Source organism: Alosa alosa, chromosome 17 (assembly GCF_017589495.1).
Source record: "Alosa alosa isolate M-15738 ecotype Scorff River chromosome 17, AALO_Geno_1.1, whole genome shotgun sequence".
Classification (NCBI taxonomy): domain Eukaryota; kingdom Metazoa; phylum Chordata; class Actinopteri; order Clupeiformes; family Clupeidae; genus Alosa; species Alosa alosa.
The window spans coordinates 3,986,384-4,004,943 of NC_063205.1; the positions used below are offsets into that span (position 1 = coordinate 3,986,384).

At 41.3% G+C, this 18,560-nt stretch overlaps 1 protein-coding gene across 1 annotated transcript in view; it reads left to right on the plus strand.

The window, feature by feature from the left end:
* The first annotated feature begins 12,933 nt into the window (after positions 1–12,933).
* The window catches only part of prrt4b (proline rich transmembrane protein 4b), a 17,227-nt gene continuing 11,600 nt past the window's right edge, over positions 12,934–18,560 (plus strand). The window contains exons 1-2 of the mRNA XM_048267457.1: positions 12,934–13,129; positions 16,607–17,837. Of these exons, the coding sequence (XP_048123414.1) occupies positions 16,703–17,837 (1,135 nt within the window). The 5' untranslated portion in view covers positions 12,934–13,129; positions 16,607–16,702. The remainder of the gene's footprint in view (positions 13,130–16,606; positions 17,838–18,560) is intronic.

Genomic DNA, 18,560 nt, shown 5'->3' on the forward strand with positions numbered 1-18,560 from the left:
ATAATAACAAAAAACATAAATACAAACCATAACTCTGTAAGACAATTAATTGATTAGGTGCAAGGTGAACAGATGACTCTTTAAACACTTATTGGAAGTCCAAAACTACCACATAGACAACTACCAACGTGAAAAAAGTCTTGATTGTGACCTCTTAGTGTATGAATGGTCAACACAGCACCACAGTGGGCGAGAGTAGACGTATAACTGAATCATGGAATTCAAATAGCAAGGTGCTATTCGTGTCCTATACAAAGTGTTAATTCTGGCTGGTATAGGAAGATAAATAAATAGTACCTAAAACGAGTTATATGTGTCCTCTTTGGCTGATTAGATGTGACCAGATGTGCTGCTGCATTCTGAATCATCTGTAATGGCCTCACTACATAAGCAGATACGTCAGCTAACAGTGAATGTGCATCTTATAATTGCTTTATGAAGGGTGATTTAACATGGGAGGGCCTTGTCATGTGTCTTCTATCCTAAAACTCTGAAACACATGTCAATTTACATAGGCCCAACAGTGTATGGATATATCATGTATGGATATACATTAACTTATTCTCATAGGGATGGGATGGCCATATTGAGTATTTTTTTAAGACCAGTAGCACACCAAATACGTCACCATCATATGGTCTTGTTTAACAGAGGATATGATGTAAGAATGGTAAACCCAGAGCCTGGGCAGCTTAAACCACATCAGAAGTAGAAAATATGCCACATTCCAGATAGGCCACTAAAGCAGTCCATGAGAAAATGATTACACAGGAGATGAATATGTGACAATGCCTTTGAACCTTGGCAGCACTGACAAATAGTTTTTTCCTGTATTTCTCAGGACAGTGGGACTGTACAACTGTCACCCCATATAATAAGCATATGTTGTGCCACAACTTACAGTAATAGGCTAATGGATGGGCTAGCACCACACAGCTGGTTTGTAAGTATGGGTTGTATTAGTTGGCTTTAGCAATGAAGGGTTGTGTCATTTGTTAACAGACATTGTACGTTTCTGAGTCAGATGTCATGTCAGTGAACAGTTATGGGATGCCTACCTTAAAACTGAGTCATTGCTTAAGCCTTATTTGACGGCATCAATAAACGTTGAATTTGTGGACGTTATATTGCCAGTATATACTTTGTTTTGTATTAGTCTAGATGGTTTTACGAACCAAATACCTGGGCAGATAAATGGGTGAACCTATTTTCTATTTTACCATGAGCCCTTGGCCTTTTCCAGTGGCTTGTAGACACGTGACATTCAATGTTTCTCATAGAATATCCCTTGCTTTTATTTGTTCTGTCTTCTGCTACTGGTATAGCTTTTACAGAGAATTTAGATACCTGTAGAACAATCCAGGGAAAACATAGGACTTCAATAATTATCTGGAAAACATGGCATTGTAGCAGTAGACTACAGAACACAGTAAAGGCTACAAAACAGATAATTAATGAATGCCTTGAATCAGGCCAGCCTGGACACAACTTCTTACAACTTTGGTTTTCTGGCAGGCACTGTAGAACTTTAAGAAAACAACCAGTACATGTTATTGCCAAATGCTGTCTTGTGATGACCAACAACAACAAGTCATAACTAGATTTTACTTTACTGCCAGTAATACTCCAGGGTAGGGTAGGCCACATTAGCAAATATGTTTTCTTCTGATTTATTAGCCACCCTTGTACCAGAAGTTCTAATAGACTTATTTCCTTCAGTTGAGCAAACATGAAAACATAACAATTTCATGGTGTCACCATTGTAGTAGCAATGAGCAAGTACCAAGTAGCAATGACATGCTATGAGTGTTCACTGTACTAGCTGCACAGCTATTCTTGGAGCAAGACCTGAGTGTGAATATGGAGGTGGAAGTTAATGACTCAAGGGTTAAGCCATATCAGCGTCATATCGTACAACGTATAATTTACTCTGTTCACTCAGTCACTTTGATGTTTCAAAAGCAATCCCTGCAGTCATGTGATTTTTCAGATGTGTTTTTTCATTATTATTCCTGGAAACATGTGCATTGGCCAGGTTTCACATGTCTGTTCCGAATTATTTCAGAACCCCCTGCCAAGAACAATCTTTCTCTTGGTGTCTGTTTGCCTATTTTAGTTCGTTTTTAGTTAGTTGTATATGCCAGGTCAGGCGCGCGGGAATGTATTTTTGACCAGGGGTGCTGAATAACAAAAATAATGGATGTCCGACGATCCCCGGACATGTTTAGGATTTTGACTGCTAAATACATCATTTTAGTGCGGTGTGCGGGTGATAGTGAGAAGTTTTAGGGCCTGTCCACACAGAGACGCTTTTTAGGTTAAACGCAGAGGTTTTGCTTCGTCTTGGCCGAGCGTCCAAACGAATCCTGTAAACGCACTGCCCGAAACAGCACTTTTTTGAAACCTGGTCCCAGAGTGGAAAAATCTGAAACCGTAGCCCGTCTGAATTCGTTTAGACAGCGAAACCGCACATCCTGCTTGCGTATCGATGATGTCATCACCACACCTCAGCTGCCCTGGACTTGCACTAACCTAGCGTTCATGGGCTTCGGAAAAACCTTTCTCCGAGTGAAAACATTGTCATTCTTCGTCATTCACGTCACTTAATGTGTGAGTCAGAGGTCGGAAACTGGGGCTAGATTTTGCTAACAGAGTTGCCCAGTTAGGGGCTCATCATCACTTTTGTCGTCACGTTGTAGTTCGTTTGTAGTCCATGTGGCCTTTCATGTCCAACAGTTTTAATGTGAACTTGGGAATTTGCCCTTTTTATCACTTGAAAGCTGCATATCTTTCTTTCACAAGCATCTATATTTTAAGCAAATACAGTTGTTTGTTTAGGATTAGTGAGTGTATGTTTTAACCTTTGTTGTGGCATCCGTGTTTGTCACACATTCCGCAAAGCACATGAACACTTGCTGTCGGAAAAACATAGTAGCCATGGGGGCGGTCCTTGTCATTCCGAGGTGCTCTGAATGCACCATTATAGTATTACGTAGTTGGTTAGTTAGTTAGTTGCCTAACAATAGGCTACTAGTTGTCATACATGACATTACTACGATTACACTCCGTAAGATAAATATCACAACTGGTGCTGCGCAGCGCCGGTAGCTTATGACTTGGTGAACTGAACACTGTTTTTCCCGGTGTTTTTTTATGCATTCTAGCTACTGTCAGTGACGCGAGAGAACTTAAAGGAACCGTATGTAAGAAAAATATTTCAATTAATCATAAAATGGCCCTGATATGTCACTAGACATTAAGAAATCATGTTCATTTCAAATACTTATATCACTGACAACAGTAGTCCGGCCAGGATATTGTCATTTAAAAAGTGAAATTGCAGCCCTCAACTGATGTTGATGTTGTGTTTTGTCATGTCATGTTGTGTTTTGGCCTGATGCGCCACCCTCCACCTATCTACTAATCACAAAGTCAGTAGTGTTTCGCCATCAGGGTTGGCAACCTCGAGTCAGGGGGGAGGGGGAGGGGATACACCGCTCTTCAATATTTTGAAAGTGATTGCAGTACCAGTTTTGGCCACAATCTTACATATGGTTCCTTTAAGTTATTAGGAAAGTGCGGTGTAAGTTTAGGCTACATTAATTTGTGCGTAGTGCCAGTGTCATTCATTTATTTTACATGTCTTACAACATATATACATGCATTCACAGTCGAGTGAAATCAGATATAAGCATACAAAGACGCTTAGAACTCACGTTAAGCCGATGGTAGCACACTGAATGCGAATATGCGATTTGATGCAGGCAAAAGTATTGACTGTTACTAACGAAGGTTTTATAGCAATATTATAAATGTGGCGAATAGCCTAGAACTTGGGTAAGCCTTGCGTTTAGTAGCCTAATTGCGGTGATAGCCAAAACTAATGTGAATCACGGACTATCCTACAACCAAAGAAAGTAAAGGTGATTAGTAGGCCTACCTGCGTTAGCCAAATAAAGGACGGGACTGCACTGGCACCCTTCACAAAGTTGACAGTTCACCATCAGTCCACAAAAACAATCCTGGTTTCCTTGCACTAGCCATTTCGTCGTATGTTCTGCGACAGCACCCCGAGTCCACTGCGCCCACCCTAACCCCACAGAAGTGCACTTGACATCGTTAGCCTATTTCAGTATAGCTAAGGAAAATTACTTTTCTGATCGTCAAAACCACACCAGAGATGTTAGGCTTTAAATATAGGCTAATAATCAGGCTGCAATGATCTCGCAAATAATTTCTGAATAGCCTAAAGTGTGTCGTCTCCACAGCAATATGTGTCCTAATAAGTTCTATCTTAGCGACTATGATAGTGAAATGATTTCACTAGCTATGCATTTATTATTTTTGCAAAACTGCAAAACACAATTAAAGTTTCTTTCAGCTTATCCATGGTTTTTTTTTTTGAACGTGTAAATCGCATAGAATATAGGCCTAGGCCTATATCATCCGTAGGCCTACACACTTGATCGCTATAGATGAACCACGCTACGGTTCTTACAGTAACTGACTCACGTTCACGTTGATCTCTATAACTCTTCATTTTTAGTAGCCTATATTCGAACCTATCCATAACCCTTTTTGCTATTTGACTCATCATTTCACATACAAAGATATAAATAATGTCAGACAGCGAATTAGTAATTATCTAAAAATATAGGCCTATATATAATATTTTAAAAAATCTATCTCCTGGCAGCATGCTGCAGCACCCTCAGCACCCCCCTTCCCGTGCCCTTGTGCCAGGTTTGTGATGATATGTAAACTATTTAATGCCACATGTATAACAACCTCAACATTGTCTCAGTGTTTAATTGCTCACACATTTCAGTGGACAAAAAAAAAACCTAGAGACAGTGACTTTAAAGGGCAAAGTGGTACAGTCACTCAACTGGGCACTGAAGTGATCCTGTGTAACTGTTGTCTCATGGAATGTGAATACTGTTTTGTGTAAATGCCTGGGGGAAACAAATTAAATCATAATGATAATGTGGTGTTGTTTCAGTATGGTGGTCAGTATGGGTTTTCTTTTCTGCCCTGAAAGCCCTGAAATGCATCACATAATTGAATTCTGTTTACTTCTATTTGTGAACATGCTTTGTGTTTGTTGATGTAAAAGCTTTTCTGGGAACAGGTACTGGAAAGTCACAGTGGCTGGATAACAGCTGTGCAATTTCTCTATATCCCTGTCTAATAAATCAATAATCAATAATCAATAATCAATCAATAAATTAAATCAAATTCCTGCTTAAACATAAAATACAAAAAGGAAGTGTTGGAAAGGCCGTGTCTGTGCGCATGTGCCAGTAGGCTATGAACATTTCCCGCCGTCACCTCAAGTTAGTTAGATGCAGCAGCGGAGTGAGAGGGAGGAAACGTTTGTATGTGATGTGTGCGTCAATGCTGAAAAAGTGAGTTGTTCTGTATAATTCCCGTATTGTAGGCCTATGTGATATATGTTTGAGTGTTGTCACGTACTTGCTTAGATACATGTTTAGAGCTCGTCAATAGAATCTAGCATTTACGGAGATTACTTGCACTTTGTAACTCCTTGTAGTTCGTGATTAATGTTGCTATCTCCTTAAACTGTAACCTGTTTCATATCTACACTATGTTAGCACTTAGATGTGACATTATTTTGCCTTATTAGACCCGTTTCTGACGATGTATGCCATGTGTAAGATGTGACTGGTAATTAGATTAGTGGCCACGTTCGTGGAAAATTCCAGAGCCCTAGCGTACAGTCTAATGGTAATTCAGCTGGCCACAAGGTGGCACTATTGTAATTTATTTCAATGGTAATTACTGTTTTACATTAGAATAATCATTATATAGAGAAATTATAGAATTGTCATTATAATAGAGAAATGTCAGTTTATATTGTATTAATGCAATGTATGATATTGTATTAATGCAATGTATGTGATGCCAATGTTTATGTAACTTTAGAATGGGAAATTAACAGACACATTATTTCTTGTTTATTCTTGTTTATTCCAGACCACACATACACACACACAGATACACGGAAACAGATTTAACTAGATACACATAGCTATTGGAACATAACAACCAGTGTACCTTATTGTGCTTGCTGTGCTGTGTAGATTCTTCAACACCTCAAGTAAAGTGCTGGATTGAATTGCATCGACTCTTTTGTGTTCTGATTGACACCCCAGTGAGACACCCATCTTTAATACATCATTCCTCATACAGTCCTACCATTATTTACCAACCCAACACCCATTTAACAGGAAGTACAATTCGATTGAATTGATGCAACCAGACAGCGAGGCCATGCCGTCATGGAGTCAGTAAATGGGAGTAAAAACAGAACAGAAATCCAAAATAATTTTCTATTCTACTTTATCTGTAGGCTCATAGGATGTTTTTTCATGAAACATTGTTACAATTTCTTTTAATATATACTGTGTTACAATATTATGTTCATCCTTACCAAATTCTGATGGACTGAGGTCAGTTAAACTGAGACCCAAAGCTCTCTAAGTCCAGTCTAAGCCATCGTTGAGGAAGTCAGAGTGCTTAGCAGCAGTATAGGAGGGAAACACCTTCTTGGGTAAAATATGGGAAAAGAGCCAATCCATTATAAATGGGATGACTGTGATAAAGGGAACACAGTGATGAAATGGAAATGGAAACACCCAGTGGGTGCTGTGTCTGGTGACTGCTTCACCGAGACTGTCCAACACAGAGACTGGTCCATTTGATGTCATAGATTCTCAGTTTACTTTAAGGGAGTGGGTTGTCAAAATCCTGTGCGTGTTATATTTAACATTTAGGGGACTTTCCACTAAGATGCATAAATGTGTTACGTAGATATGGTAGATAGAAACTGAAATAGTTGAGTGGTTTTGAAAAAAAAGTTTTGCCTGTTCCATTCCAAACCACAGGGTGGTGGTAGAGTTCAATCATGACTTTTTGGTAGTCAACTGTGTGGCTATTTCTGCATGTGTATCATACATAGACAGAAATTCTGTGGTGAATGAGTATATTTGCATGTGTGTGTGTCTTTGGTGTCTAATATGACATTTCCTTTGTCCTTCTCCTCTTCTTGTCCCTGATGGTCTTATTTAGCATCTCAATCAAGCATTGTCTCCTTGGTCACTCTCCTCTCTCCTCTCCGTTGTACTTCCCTTAGTGTTCACCATCTTTCTTTGCTGCTAGGGTTGTTGTTGCTATAGAAACTCATTGTTTGCTATGAGAATGATGTGTATGTGTGTATGAGTGTGTGTGTGTGTGTGCGTGTGTGTGTGTGCGCGTGCGTGCGTGCGTGTGTCTGTTTGTGTGTGTGTGCTTGCTTGCGTGCATGTGTGTGTGTGTTTGTGTGTGTGTGTGTGTGTGTGTGTGCTTGTGTGTGTGCGTGTGTGGGTGTTTGTGTGTGTGTGTGTCTGTGTGTCTGTGTGTGTCCGTGCATGCGTGTGTGTGTGTGTGTGTGTGTGTGTGTATGAAGGCATGTGTGTGTATGAAGGCTGAGAATGACATATGTTTCCTCTGTTGTAGATGATATTTGTGTAGGCATTGCAGCCAGACACCCATATAGATCTGTTCAAGGCATCTCTACCTACCTACCCACCACTGTCCCCATCATTGGAACTGACCCAGTCCTTGCCCATTGTTGCTTTCCTTGACTATTGTTTAGCTTGTGTATGGCTTGTTGTCAACCCTCGCTCACACACTCAGAATGCCCATCTCTCTTTGGGACACTCCACTGACTTGACCACATTGGCTCAGTTCACACATACAACCGAAACATTTTCTAATCACGATTCAAATGAATCTTACGTGTTGTGTTAATCATGCTTATTCCAATGGACAAATGCCTTAATCCAAACATTACATTAACCTGATCATTGACATATTACTCTGTATTTACTTTCTTACCAAGTTAAGACACTGTATAGAAGGTACACTTGCTCATCCAGTGGTTGTGGGTTTGCTTGTGAGTGGATCGGAGGCTTCAATGTGTAAATCACCCCTAGAGATCAAGGTCACCCCACCCTGCTCACTAGCACATGTTGGCAAACATCAGTGGCAGTCCTCGGGTAGTTATAGTGCATAATAACAGATTCCCTTGCCCACGCAGTGGAGAATGAACAGATTCAGAGCGGGAACTGGGATGGGAAAATGCCCTTTCACACATGTGTAGGCGTGCTCATTTCAAACATGCGTTAGAGATACAGCAAACCCTCACCCGTCTTTCCTCACAGGCACATGCGTAGGAGCACACTGATCATGTGAAAAATAAGACATGTACTGTAACACAACCATGCATCAGTGTACTTCATCCAGAAACATGGATTTGGTCTTCCTCAGAATATATTTTGAACAGGCTAAAAACGTTTAATCCTAGGAGCAGGATGGAGGAATCTTGACTGCTTATTTTGAACAGGCTAAAAACATTTAATCCTAGGAGCAGGATGGAGGAATCTTGACTGCCTTGGGATGCACACAAGAGAGACAGAAGAAAGAGATGTTCTCTCCTGTGGGTGGAGTGAACAGCTGAAGTTATGTATATTGACAGACACACATGAACTCCATGAAATACTTTGACATTTTAAAACTCATGATTCGACCATCTTGCAGGTCAATGATCCAAAACATGTATTGGGTCACACAGCAATGGTTTACTGAACACAAAATCAAGTTTCTGCCATGGCCATCTCAGTCTATTTCCACCAAAAAGAGCCACCTAGAAATCTGGATATTCTGAAGAGATTTTGTGAAGTGGAATGGTTTAAAATCCCTTGGTTTGTATTCTTCAATTTATGGGATGTCAAAGAAAAAGATGTTTTGATGTTTACTGAACTTGTCTTTTTACTCAAGAATGCTGTATATTTACATTGTGCACTAGTATGCTTTTCCCTTTGTATTAAAATCAAATGAATGGGTTTGGTGGTGTTTATTAAATATATACTTGTGTTTGTGTTAACCTGTCTATCTTATAGATTCCACAATAGAAATTAAGATATTTCGAGATGAATTAAGATATCCCTTCTTTGAACAACGGTAAAAAGTAAAGATATTTAGCTTTTCAGATACTAAGTATAGATTGTGATATTCTTAGCAACATTTGGAGATGCCATTGTTAATGTGGACAGTTAAGGACCATTGTTTCCTTGGACAAAACTACTTTATCAGTAGTACAAGCAGCTATTCTTAGTTGTTTCATATCCTTTGGGGCAAAATGGAGTAAACAGCCTATTCCCTCATAGTCTATTATGAGTGCCTGTTACCCATGCCCTACACACAACCCTATGTTGGATGCTGGCCCAACAAACCCAGATCAAGTCCAGTATGAGATGGATGCACTTGATGAAATGCATCAAACATATGGTGTCCAGATTGACCTTTCACCCACATATTATTACATAATTTTATTGTTCTTTAACAAACAGTGTTTGTGGTATATCTCTGCTGCTTAATAACAAAGTCAAAGATCAATTCTACCAGATGCTAAAAAAATGAATAGTGCTGAAATAAATAAATTGTAATGAAAGGAGTTGTTCAGAACATTAATGTATACCCACTGAACCTACACTCGCATATTATTACCTCATCTAAAATAGTATTTCAGAACTTGGTATACCTCCTATTAACAATTTTGATAGTTTTAAGGTTGCATATGAGGCTTAAAGCTACATATTTCCCCCCTTTTACGTGTCACTTAATATTCATTTCTATACAAACCAAGGCAGCTGATTCCTAAAGAAACACGAGCACCCACCCCATATGTGTATCTAAATTAGCTATGTACTGTGACATTGTACTGTGACATTGACATTGTACTGTGACTCGAAGAGCTGTAAACAGTGTTGTAAGGCTGAGAGTAGAGTGTAGCCTACAAATCCGCTTGGAGCTCCAGTGGAATTTTGATTTTGCGATGAGAATTCTCTATTTAACTGTTGATGTGCTGGAAATAGGGCACACACCAGCCCAGCACCAAACTCACAGTCAACAAAATTGAAATTTTCAGGCAGTAAATGCTCCCGTTAAGAAGCAAACCACCTTTTGTTCAAATCTACACACCTATCCAGGCGCGCCTGCCGGTGTACGTCCGTACGCACTGTGCGTACCATCAGGCTACTCAACAACGAGAGAAAATTTCCCTTGTGTGTGTGTAATGTGTATTCACACCAAATTGGCGATATTCACACCAAATTGGCCCACTGTCTTCTCAATAGTGCCACAGAGGCGCTGCTTAATGTATTGCTCTGTATTATATACATGATTAGAGTCTCGTGACGCTGGCTATTGGGTGTAGGTCAAAGTCCGCCGCTCAGCGGCGCGTGTAGGTCAAAGTCTGCAGCACAGCGGCGTCCTCCTTTTTCGTAAAATTGATTTTTATTCCTCTGGGTGTTGCAATTGATATCAATGATTAATATGAATGCCCTCAGTAAAAAAAGCACAACAAACAGAAAGCAAACAGTTACAAACAGTCACGCACTTGGCTTCATAAGATTTCGCGTGGCGGCCTGCAGTCACGAACGGGCGGCTGACCACCGGACAGCGTATAACGGGAGAACGCGTGACACCGGCCGCAACGGCAGCCGAAGCATCAAGCCGGATTCGAACTGCCGATGCTACTAGCACAATTCTTAATGTGCTCAGCACAGCACCGTCTTGTCAATAGTGCCATGGAAGCGTTGCTTAACGTAGTGCTCTGTACTATATCAGCTAGCCCTCTTAGTGGTTAAGGCTAAATCTCTGACCCATCGTCTTCTTCCTCGTCGAATTTCTGTCGCTCTACATACGTCATTTGGTATAATATATATGATTGAGCTACCTACAGGCGCATTTGGGACCTTCGTAGCGCCCAATAAATGGCTCTGGGCATTCGTAAACCACACCTCAAATACGAAAAAATGAATGTGTGGTTCCCAGACCCCAAATCTCAGTGTTGTAGATTGAGATGAGGTCTGGCGTTAGCCATGCTACAATTTAATAGCAATTTAACCAAAAAGTGAATTCTCATTACCAAAATGTGTCCGGATCCGTTATCCTATTTTTTGTTTTATTTTCATGAAAAGTCATTTTTAGATTTTAAGATTATGCAAAGTTTTGTAAAAATGTCTATATTTATGGTTAACATTTATATTTATGGTATTTTGCAAAAGGAAATATTACATTTATTGTAAAACTATTGTGTCCACACTAAATGTTCCTCATTACCGTAATGGGACTGTAAAGACTACACTGTTCCTTTAAATGAACAAGCAGACCCTGCTTCACTTGGGACAAAAGGTTTAGAATGGAATCAAGTTCAGTTGTTCTCTCTTCTCTCACATCATGATATTTGTGTTAATGTCATAGAATCTTTATTCTATTATACTGTAGATTATCATTACCGATATGCTGTGGTATTTCGGTAATGAGAGTTAATGGAATTAAAAATATATAAAACAATAATTTTGATGAACTGCATGCTTGATGGTGTTTTAAGCCCCCACTGTCGACTTCAAGGCAGCTCTGCGACTGTCGACTTCAAGGCACCTAACCCTAACCCAGCCCTAACCCTAGTGCCTTCCATGCAGCGCTGTCTGGAAGACAATGTTGGGGGCTTAAAACACCAAACACCGAACTGCACTGTTCATTGAATATACTTATTTGTGTAAATGAAAAACAAATCAGCTAATTATTTTTTCTTACTAATGGTCTCCCTTTGTCATTTACCGTATTGGTAATGAGAATTATTCTGGATCATGCTACCATAACATTGAAATAAAGTTATATTAAATTGTTTTACTATAATACTTTGATCAGAAAATAAAAGTTTACATTCTATTTAGTCACTAAAATGAAAAAATCAAATGAGGTAGATGATATTTTGATGTCAGTCTGACAGGCTTGGTGAGACTTACCCCACTGTTACTCATCTAGTTAGATACTCTGACTCTGGTTTGGGGAGAATAAGGTCAAATCTGAGCTGGAGTGAAGATCAGTCTCTCTGCAATCCACTGGAGGTAGCGTAAGGGGAATCCAACAAGAGCCGTCAGCAGATATCAGGAAATGACGTTTCCTTGGGCAAGGTCCATTGTGATTGTTTCTAAATGTAGAGAATGGCTCTGGATCATAGGAGCAATCAGGGCTGGAATGTTCCTTTTGCCCCGCACACAATGTCATATTTGTGTTGCAGACTGGATCATAGACTGGCGCCTAATCAACAATAACTTTGCATGGCAAAAGTCACCATGGTACAGCTGTGAAAGGGAAAGGGGAATATGTGAAGGGTCAAACACTGTGTTCTCCCCCCCCCCTCTCTCAATATGTGTGTTGTATGTGTGTTATGTTGATTCAGCATAACCAACCACCTCTTTCTATCTCTCTCTCTCTCACACACACACACACACAAACATTCTCTCTGTCGATGTATTTGTTTGTGTGTGTGTGTGTGTGTGTGTGAGAGAGAGAGAGAGAGAGAGAGAGAGAGTTGATTCAGCATGGCAAACCATGTGACAAGATGATGTTGCAGACATGCAGAATATATGTGAATAGTTGTCACGTTGGTAAGTTGTTTGGTGTTCTGTAGTGATAGGTTTGAGTGCAGACAAGTGTCTTACCCATCCTGACTAATGTGACTCTGTTCCCCAGCATTCATAATGCAAACAGATCCTACCCAGGAACAATCTGCTCACTGAGGTGTGACCACGGACATTGTGGGTCTGGGCTGCACACTAAAGCAGCGATACAGGGGGGTGAGGGGTGGTCAGAGAGAGCGGAGGGGACAGAGGGGAGGGGGGAGAGAGAATGGGATGGAGAAACAGCACGGGTAACAGCCGAGGAAGCCAGCATGAGAATGAGTAGGAATGGGAGAGAGAGAGAGAGAGAGAGGAGAGAGAGAGAGAGAGAGAGAGAGAGAGAGAGAGGGGGGGGGGAGGGAGGTAGGGAGAGAGAGAGAGAGAGAGAGAGGGAGAGAGAGAGAGGGGGAGGGAGGTAGGGAGGGAGAGAATAAGGCAGACTGGCAGAGGCAGCAGCAAGAGAGGGAGGGAGCTGTTTCTGGAGCGACTGCACAGAATCACTCTCCCGCACACAGATAGAGAGCGAGAGACTTTTCCAGCCGCATCTCAAGGCTTTACTGGATTACAGATTCAGCAGTCTACATCTCTGAGGACAGGTACGTGCATCACACTTGATTGACAACGCTGAGGGTGCAGGGCAAAGGGATCGTCCTCAGGTAGAATGGGGATGCTGTATGTGCAAACGCTGTATGCAGCTGTGGACGGCACGTTTCCGCACATACACAGACAGAGTGGAGCTGGTGCCTCTGCTCTCACTGGCTCAACCATCTCCCCACGCTGCTACGGGTGTAATCTAGCTGCTGATGAGGGTTTGTTAATCTGGGAGGGAGAATATTTTTGACCATCTATAAATAGGGTCTGTTCCTATATGTGTATGTCAGAGATAGAATGTGATAGAATGTGTGTGTGTGTGTGTGTGAGAGAGAGAGAGAGAGAGAGAGAGAGGGAGGGAGAGACAGAGAGGTAGAGAGAGAGCTGGTGCTGCTCTCTGGGTCTGTACATGTATGTCAGTGTTTATAATAGGTTCTGTTTCCATGGTGAAAGCAATTTGAAATCATGCCACTGGTGTAAGAATTAGGTTGTATGTTGAACGTTGTGTGGTAGAAATGTATCCTGAGGGTGTTTGGATACAAATTTGAAAGCATGGCAGATTAATAATAATAAAAAAAATCATTCTGCTCCTGCAGACAATATGACGTATGCAGCAGGTACACCATTAATCTGATTGGGTGAGCTGGTCCTTTTGAGTCACTAACTGAAGGCCTAACTCAAACATTAATACAGCATGTAAATAATTGGATGTTCACAGCCAAACATAATTGAATCTCTGTGATGAATATCAGTAGTGGTGAGAGGTGGAAGTACATTATGACACAGGGGATATAATGAGACATTATGAATCAGCTGGAATGAACTTGGCTGAATATTTTTTTCTTTTTGTTGACAACAGGTGGTCTCAATATGTCTAAACACGAATATTGATTGGTTGTAGAGCAATTCTATGACAGTAATGAGCAGCAACTGATCAACAGTTTGAACCCTCGTCAGTGGTTCCTGTTCTGTAGAGAGAATAGGCAGAAGGTAAACCAGGACACATGACAGCAATCAATTGCTGCAAAGGACAATCGACTGGGGCACGTTGTGCCCTGAATCCATCAACTGATACACATCTACACAGAGAGCACAACCTGTAGGTGAACCCATTACCATCATTTGACATTCAAAAAATAAGAAACAACCTCTATGTAAGGACACTTATATAAACAACTAACTTCACATCGATGAAATGTTTGAGTCGAAAGTAAATTGAAAGTAAATAACATCTGACATGTAATAACTGTTTTAAGTTAAAAGTTCTAATTGACAGCGCTGAGCTCATCATGTTGAAGCGGCTGGTGTAATTATCAGTGGATAAAAAGAAAAGGATTTTAACAGTGTATGGATATTTAACGTGTGTGAATGGCAAGTAAAACAAAGAATCCCTATCGGAGATAACTACTGTAAGAACTAAGCCACTACTGTAACACTGGTAATAGGTTTAGAAGTGCTCAGATAGGTCTCTCTCTCTCTCTCTCTCACACACACACACACACACACACACACACACACACACACACACACACACACACACCCACTCAAAATGCTATATTGGCATGACAAATAAACCACTTGTATTGCCAAGTCAGTCATATGAATGATGGAGATAAGTAAAAAAAAATGTAAGTGTCTGTGTTGACGTACTGTATTTGTTTACTGTATTTAACTTACATTAAATTAGCATAGCTACAACAGAAGAATACATTATTCAAACTAACAAAACAAACAGAAAAACAAAGCATCTCTCCCTTTCTTCTGTGTTCCTAACTGAATATGAAGTGAAGAGCAATGGGGAAAAAGAACAGTAGAAGTGCATGTAGGGAGGACTGATCAGCACTGGTCTTGTATGGGAAGGGTTTCCTCCCATTAACAGATATGTGTTACATTTAGTTTGGTTGCTCTGTTAAAAAAGTATGGAGGAACCAGATGAAGTAACTAGGCATTCCCCAGTCAATGCATACCTGATCCCTACTGATCCCAGTGAATGCATGCAACTATGAATGCATGCAACTGGGCGGTGGTAGTGTAGTGGTTAAGGAGCTGGGCTAGCTAGTTGTCGGTTCAATTCCCGGCTTCCACCGTTGTGCCCTTGAGCAAGGCACTTAACCCCAAGTTGCTCCGGGGACAATATGATCCCTTGTAATATAGCTGACATATGTAAGTCACTTTGGTCAAGAAGTGTCTGCTAAATGTAATGTAAAATGTAATGTAATGTAACTACAGAAGTTGCAGTATTCTGATATAACTGTCACTTATGACCCAGACAGCAAGAGGCCAGTGGACCTGTCAGCCCACTGGAAGTAGATCTGGCAGTCAACTGGGGTTTTGCTCATCGGTATATGGGTACTCCACTGAGGGGTTACACTGTTTTGCAGATTATTTAATTTATACTTAACATGTTCATTTTGTTGGTATTTTATGCTATTTTGTCGATATGGTTACCTAGTAAGATAACGGTGGACCAGAAATGGCATGTCACTAATGGGCAAAAATCCACCAGGTCTGATTTAAGATTTTGATGCCTGGGAAAGAAGTACCTGATGCTTTGTGGAAACTGCAGGACAGATCACAGATTTATCTGCTTTGTTTTTGTCATTATATTACATTTCAAAATGTGACGTATGAAAATGTGAATTCTGACACAGTAACAACTCATAAATAAAATAAAATGATATTAAAGTAATTGTAAAGAGAGTCAATTCAATTAGTAATCATAATGTAATGGTGTTTGTATCCTGGTTATAGTGGGTTCAGACAGTTATCAGGTACACGTAACTTTATGATAGATTGGCTCCTCCACAGAAGAAGAAGACTAGTCTCTCTTGGGACATGTTAATCCTGGTGTGGGTATAATGCCAAATTATAGATTATTGACAATGGATTTAATCCCACCCAGGAAGCTATTTAGTGTTGTTGGAGTGAGACAGAGAGAGGGAGCGACAGCACACAAAAGGTAGAATTGATAGAGTGAGCGAGGGATTTAGAGCACTCAGCTGGTTGTTTAAAGATAGCATCCAAATGATCCACAGCAGGGTAATCCAGGCACTTTATCCCTGTTTAAAGAACAAATGAAATGTGAACAGAATAAAAGAATTGGGGGATGGGCGTGCAGTCCGAGTCAGAGGCTCTGCTCACTATACAGGTTCTTCTCTAAAGGAAATTCCATTGCAGCTCCAATCTCCTCACTGAGGCAACGGTGCATTGGCTTTGAACTACCAAATTACCCTCATGCCCCCAGAACCCCTCCCCCCAACAAAGACAGACCCTGTTCCCATGGAACAATGTCACCCCTTTTTTCACCCAGCCACAACATGTAGGACCCATTTTTGTTCACATATCGAAAGGGAAAACAATACTAAAGCTTCGCCAGCTGCTCAGTGGTCACTGATCTAACTAGTGCATTTGTCCTCTTTGTTGCATGTCAGGTAATTCCCATAATATTGGCTGTCACAGACTCTTCTCTCTCTTTCTTTTAGGTCACTCTGTAGGAACGGCCCAGCAAGCCTTGAAGGCTTACTGGAGAATGGAAGGCAATATGTGACTGCTGGACGACACCAGTAGAAAGGGACAGTATGCTTCTCTTTCATCTGACATTACTGCTTTGCATTTCTTGCTCCCTTCCCGGCCCTCTTCATGGTTGGTCATTTTACAGAGACAGTGATCAGATTACAGCACCACCACAGAAGAACTCTGACAAGAAGGGGACTAGTTTTTGGAACCCTTTGGAAACAGTAAGAAATAGTATTGCAGCGGTGAAACCAGCCTCACTCCTGCCCTTCAATCCGTGGGATCTTGTTAACACACGGAAAGCCCCAAACCCAGAGGTCTCTACAAATGATACCTCCACGCCAAGTCCCAGTCAGGGCACCCCTCATGTTCCATGGCCCTGGCACACAGGAACTGTGACCCCTATTCCCCCAAAAGCAGAGCCTAACTCTTTCCCAGATAATTACAATGAGACATACAAACTTTCAGATACCAGTCATTTCAATGATGGGCCCATTTCCACAAGCACTGCCCCAGGTCCTAAAGAAAGGTCAGATTGGACTGACTCTCCCTCATATCAGCCAATCCAGACAACCTCGCTACAGAAAACTCCATACAGCATCCCTGCACAAGGTACAATGTCTTATCTCACAGGAACAAAGTCTCCTTCCACTTTGCTCAGGACCAGACAACCAACAGTTAAAAAGAAACCTGCTCTTGACCCACGTCCTGACATCAGCTTTGACTTGGATTTATGGCCCCCAAGCAACACAAGCCAGAAAGAGGTCCTCCAAAGAACATCTGAAACACACCACCAAGAAAACTGGACATTCACACAATTAACTTCCAATGGTGAAACTACTGACAAAAGCATGACCCATGGTCATCAAAGTTATCCAACCCCAAACTACCAATCTGAATCGTCATCATCAATACAACCAGATCTGCCAACTCCCTCTGTACAAACTATGCCACGAACAATGCCTGTCATCACAAGCTCTCCTACAACCCAAGTAAAAGGTATCAAACAAGTAACCCAGCCAGCAGTTAATCTTCCTCAACATCCTGAGGACCCCAGGGTGAGTGAAGAGGGAGGCCAACAATCACAGAGGGAGCATTCGGGAGGGACACAACCCAAACGTGTTGGAGACAAACAAGAGCGGATGGGAGTGATTCCGGAATCTACTACAGCAGCCTGGCTTGTTGCCACAAGGCCACAAGGTAAGACCTAAATTTAGTCAGAATATCTGCAGCTGTAGCATTTAAAATGAGATGGACCTTCAGATGACATGATGATGTCGGGTTTTTACTGTTCCAAGTGTGAGATAGCAAGCCACTCACATGTGCTACATGGGGAAGCACCCCACCCTCTTTGCCTGAATGCTGCTTATATAATGAGCATGTGCCTGACAGTGCCATTCCCCGGAGGTAAAATTGCAATCGCTAAGGAGACAAAGGTGACCAGACAGTAAAGAAGTTAAACCTCTGGGGGTGAAAAAAAGCCCTAAGAGCCATTAGCGTAACAGTTATCACATCACAATAACCTGTAACACTGACCTCTGAAGCTAGTGGAGATGGTGGGATGCTTGGATGTGATATTTGTAGGGTCTGTAGGTTTACTATTAGGTGTGTAAAAGATTTGTTGTTCTGTTCACCTCACAAAACAACACCTTAAACATGGGTGTGCTGTGTTATTTGTGTATAGTACTCTCTCTCTCTCTCTCTCTCTCTGTGCATGTTTGTGTTAGTCTGTGCATGTAGCTGTGTGTGTGTGTGTGTGTGTGTGTGTGTGTGTGTGTGTGTGTGTGTGTGTGTGTGTGTGTGTGTGCGTGTGTGTGTGTGTGTGTGTGTGTGTGTGTGTGTGTGTGTGTGTGTGTGTGCATGTCATGTCTGTGTCTGGCAACACCAGGCAAAGATCATGCATTAAAATCAGTCAGCTGGGTG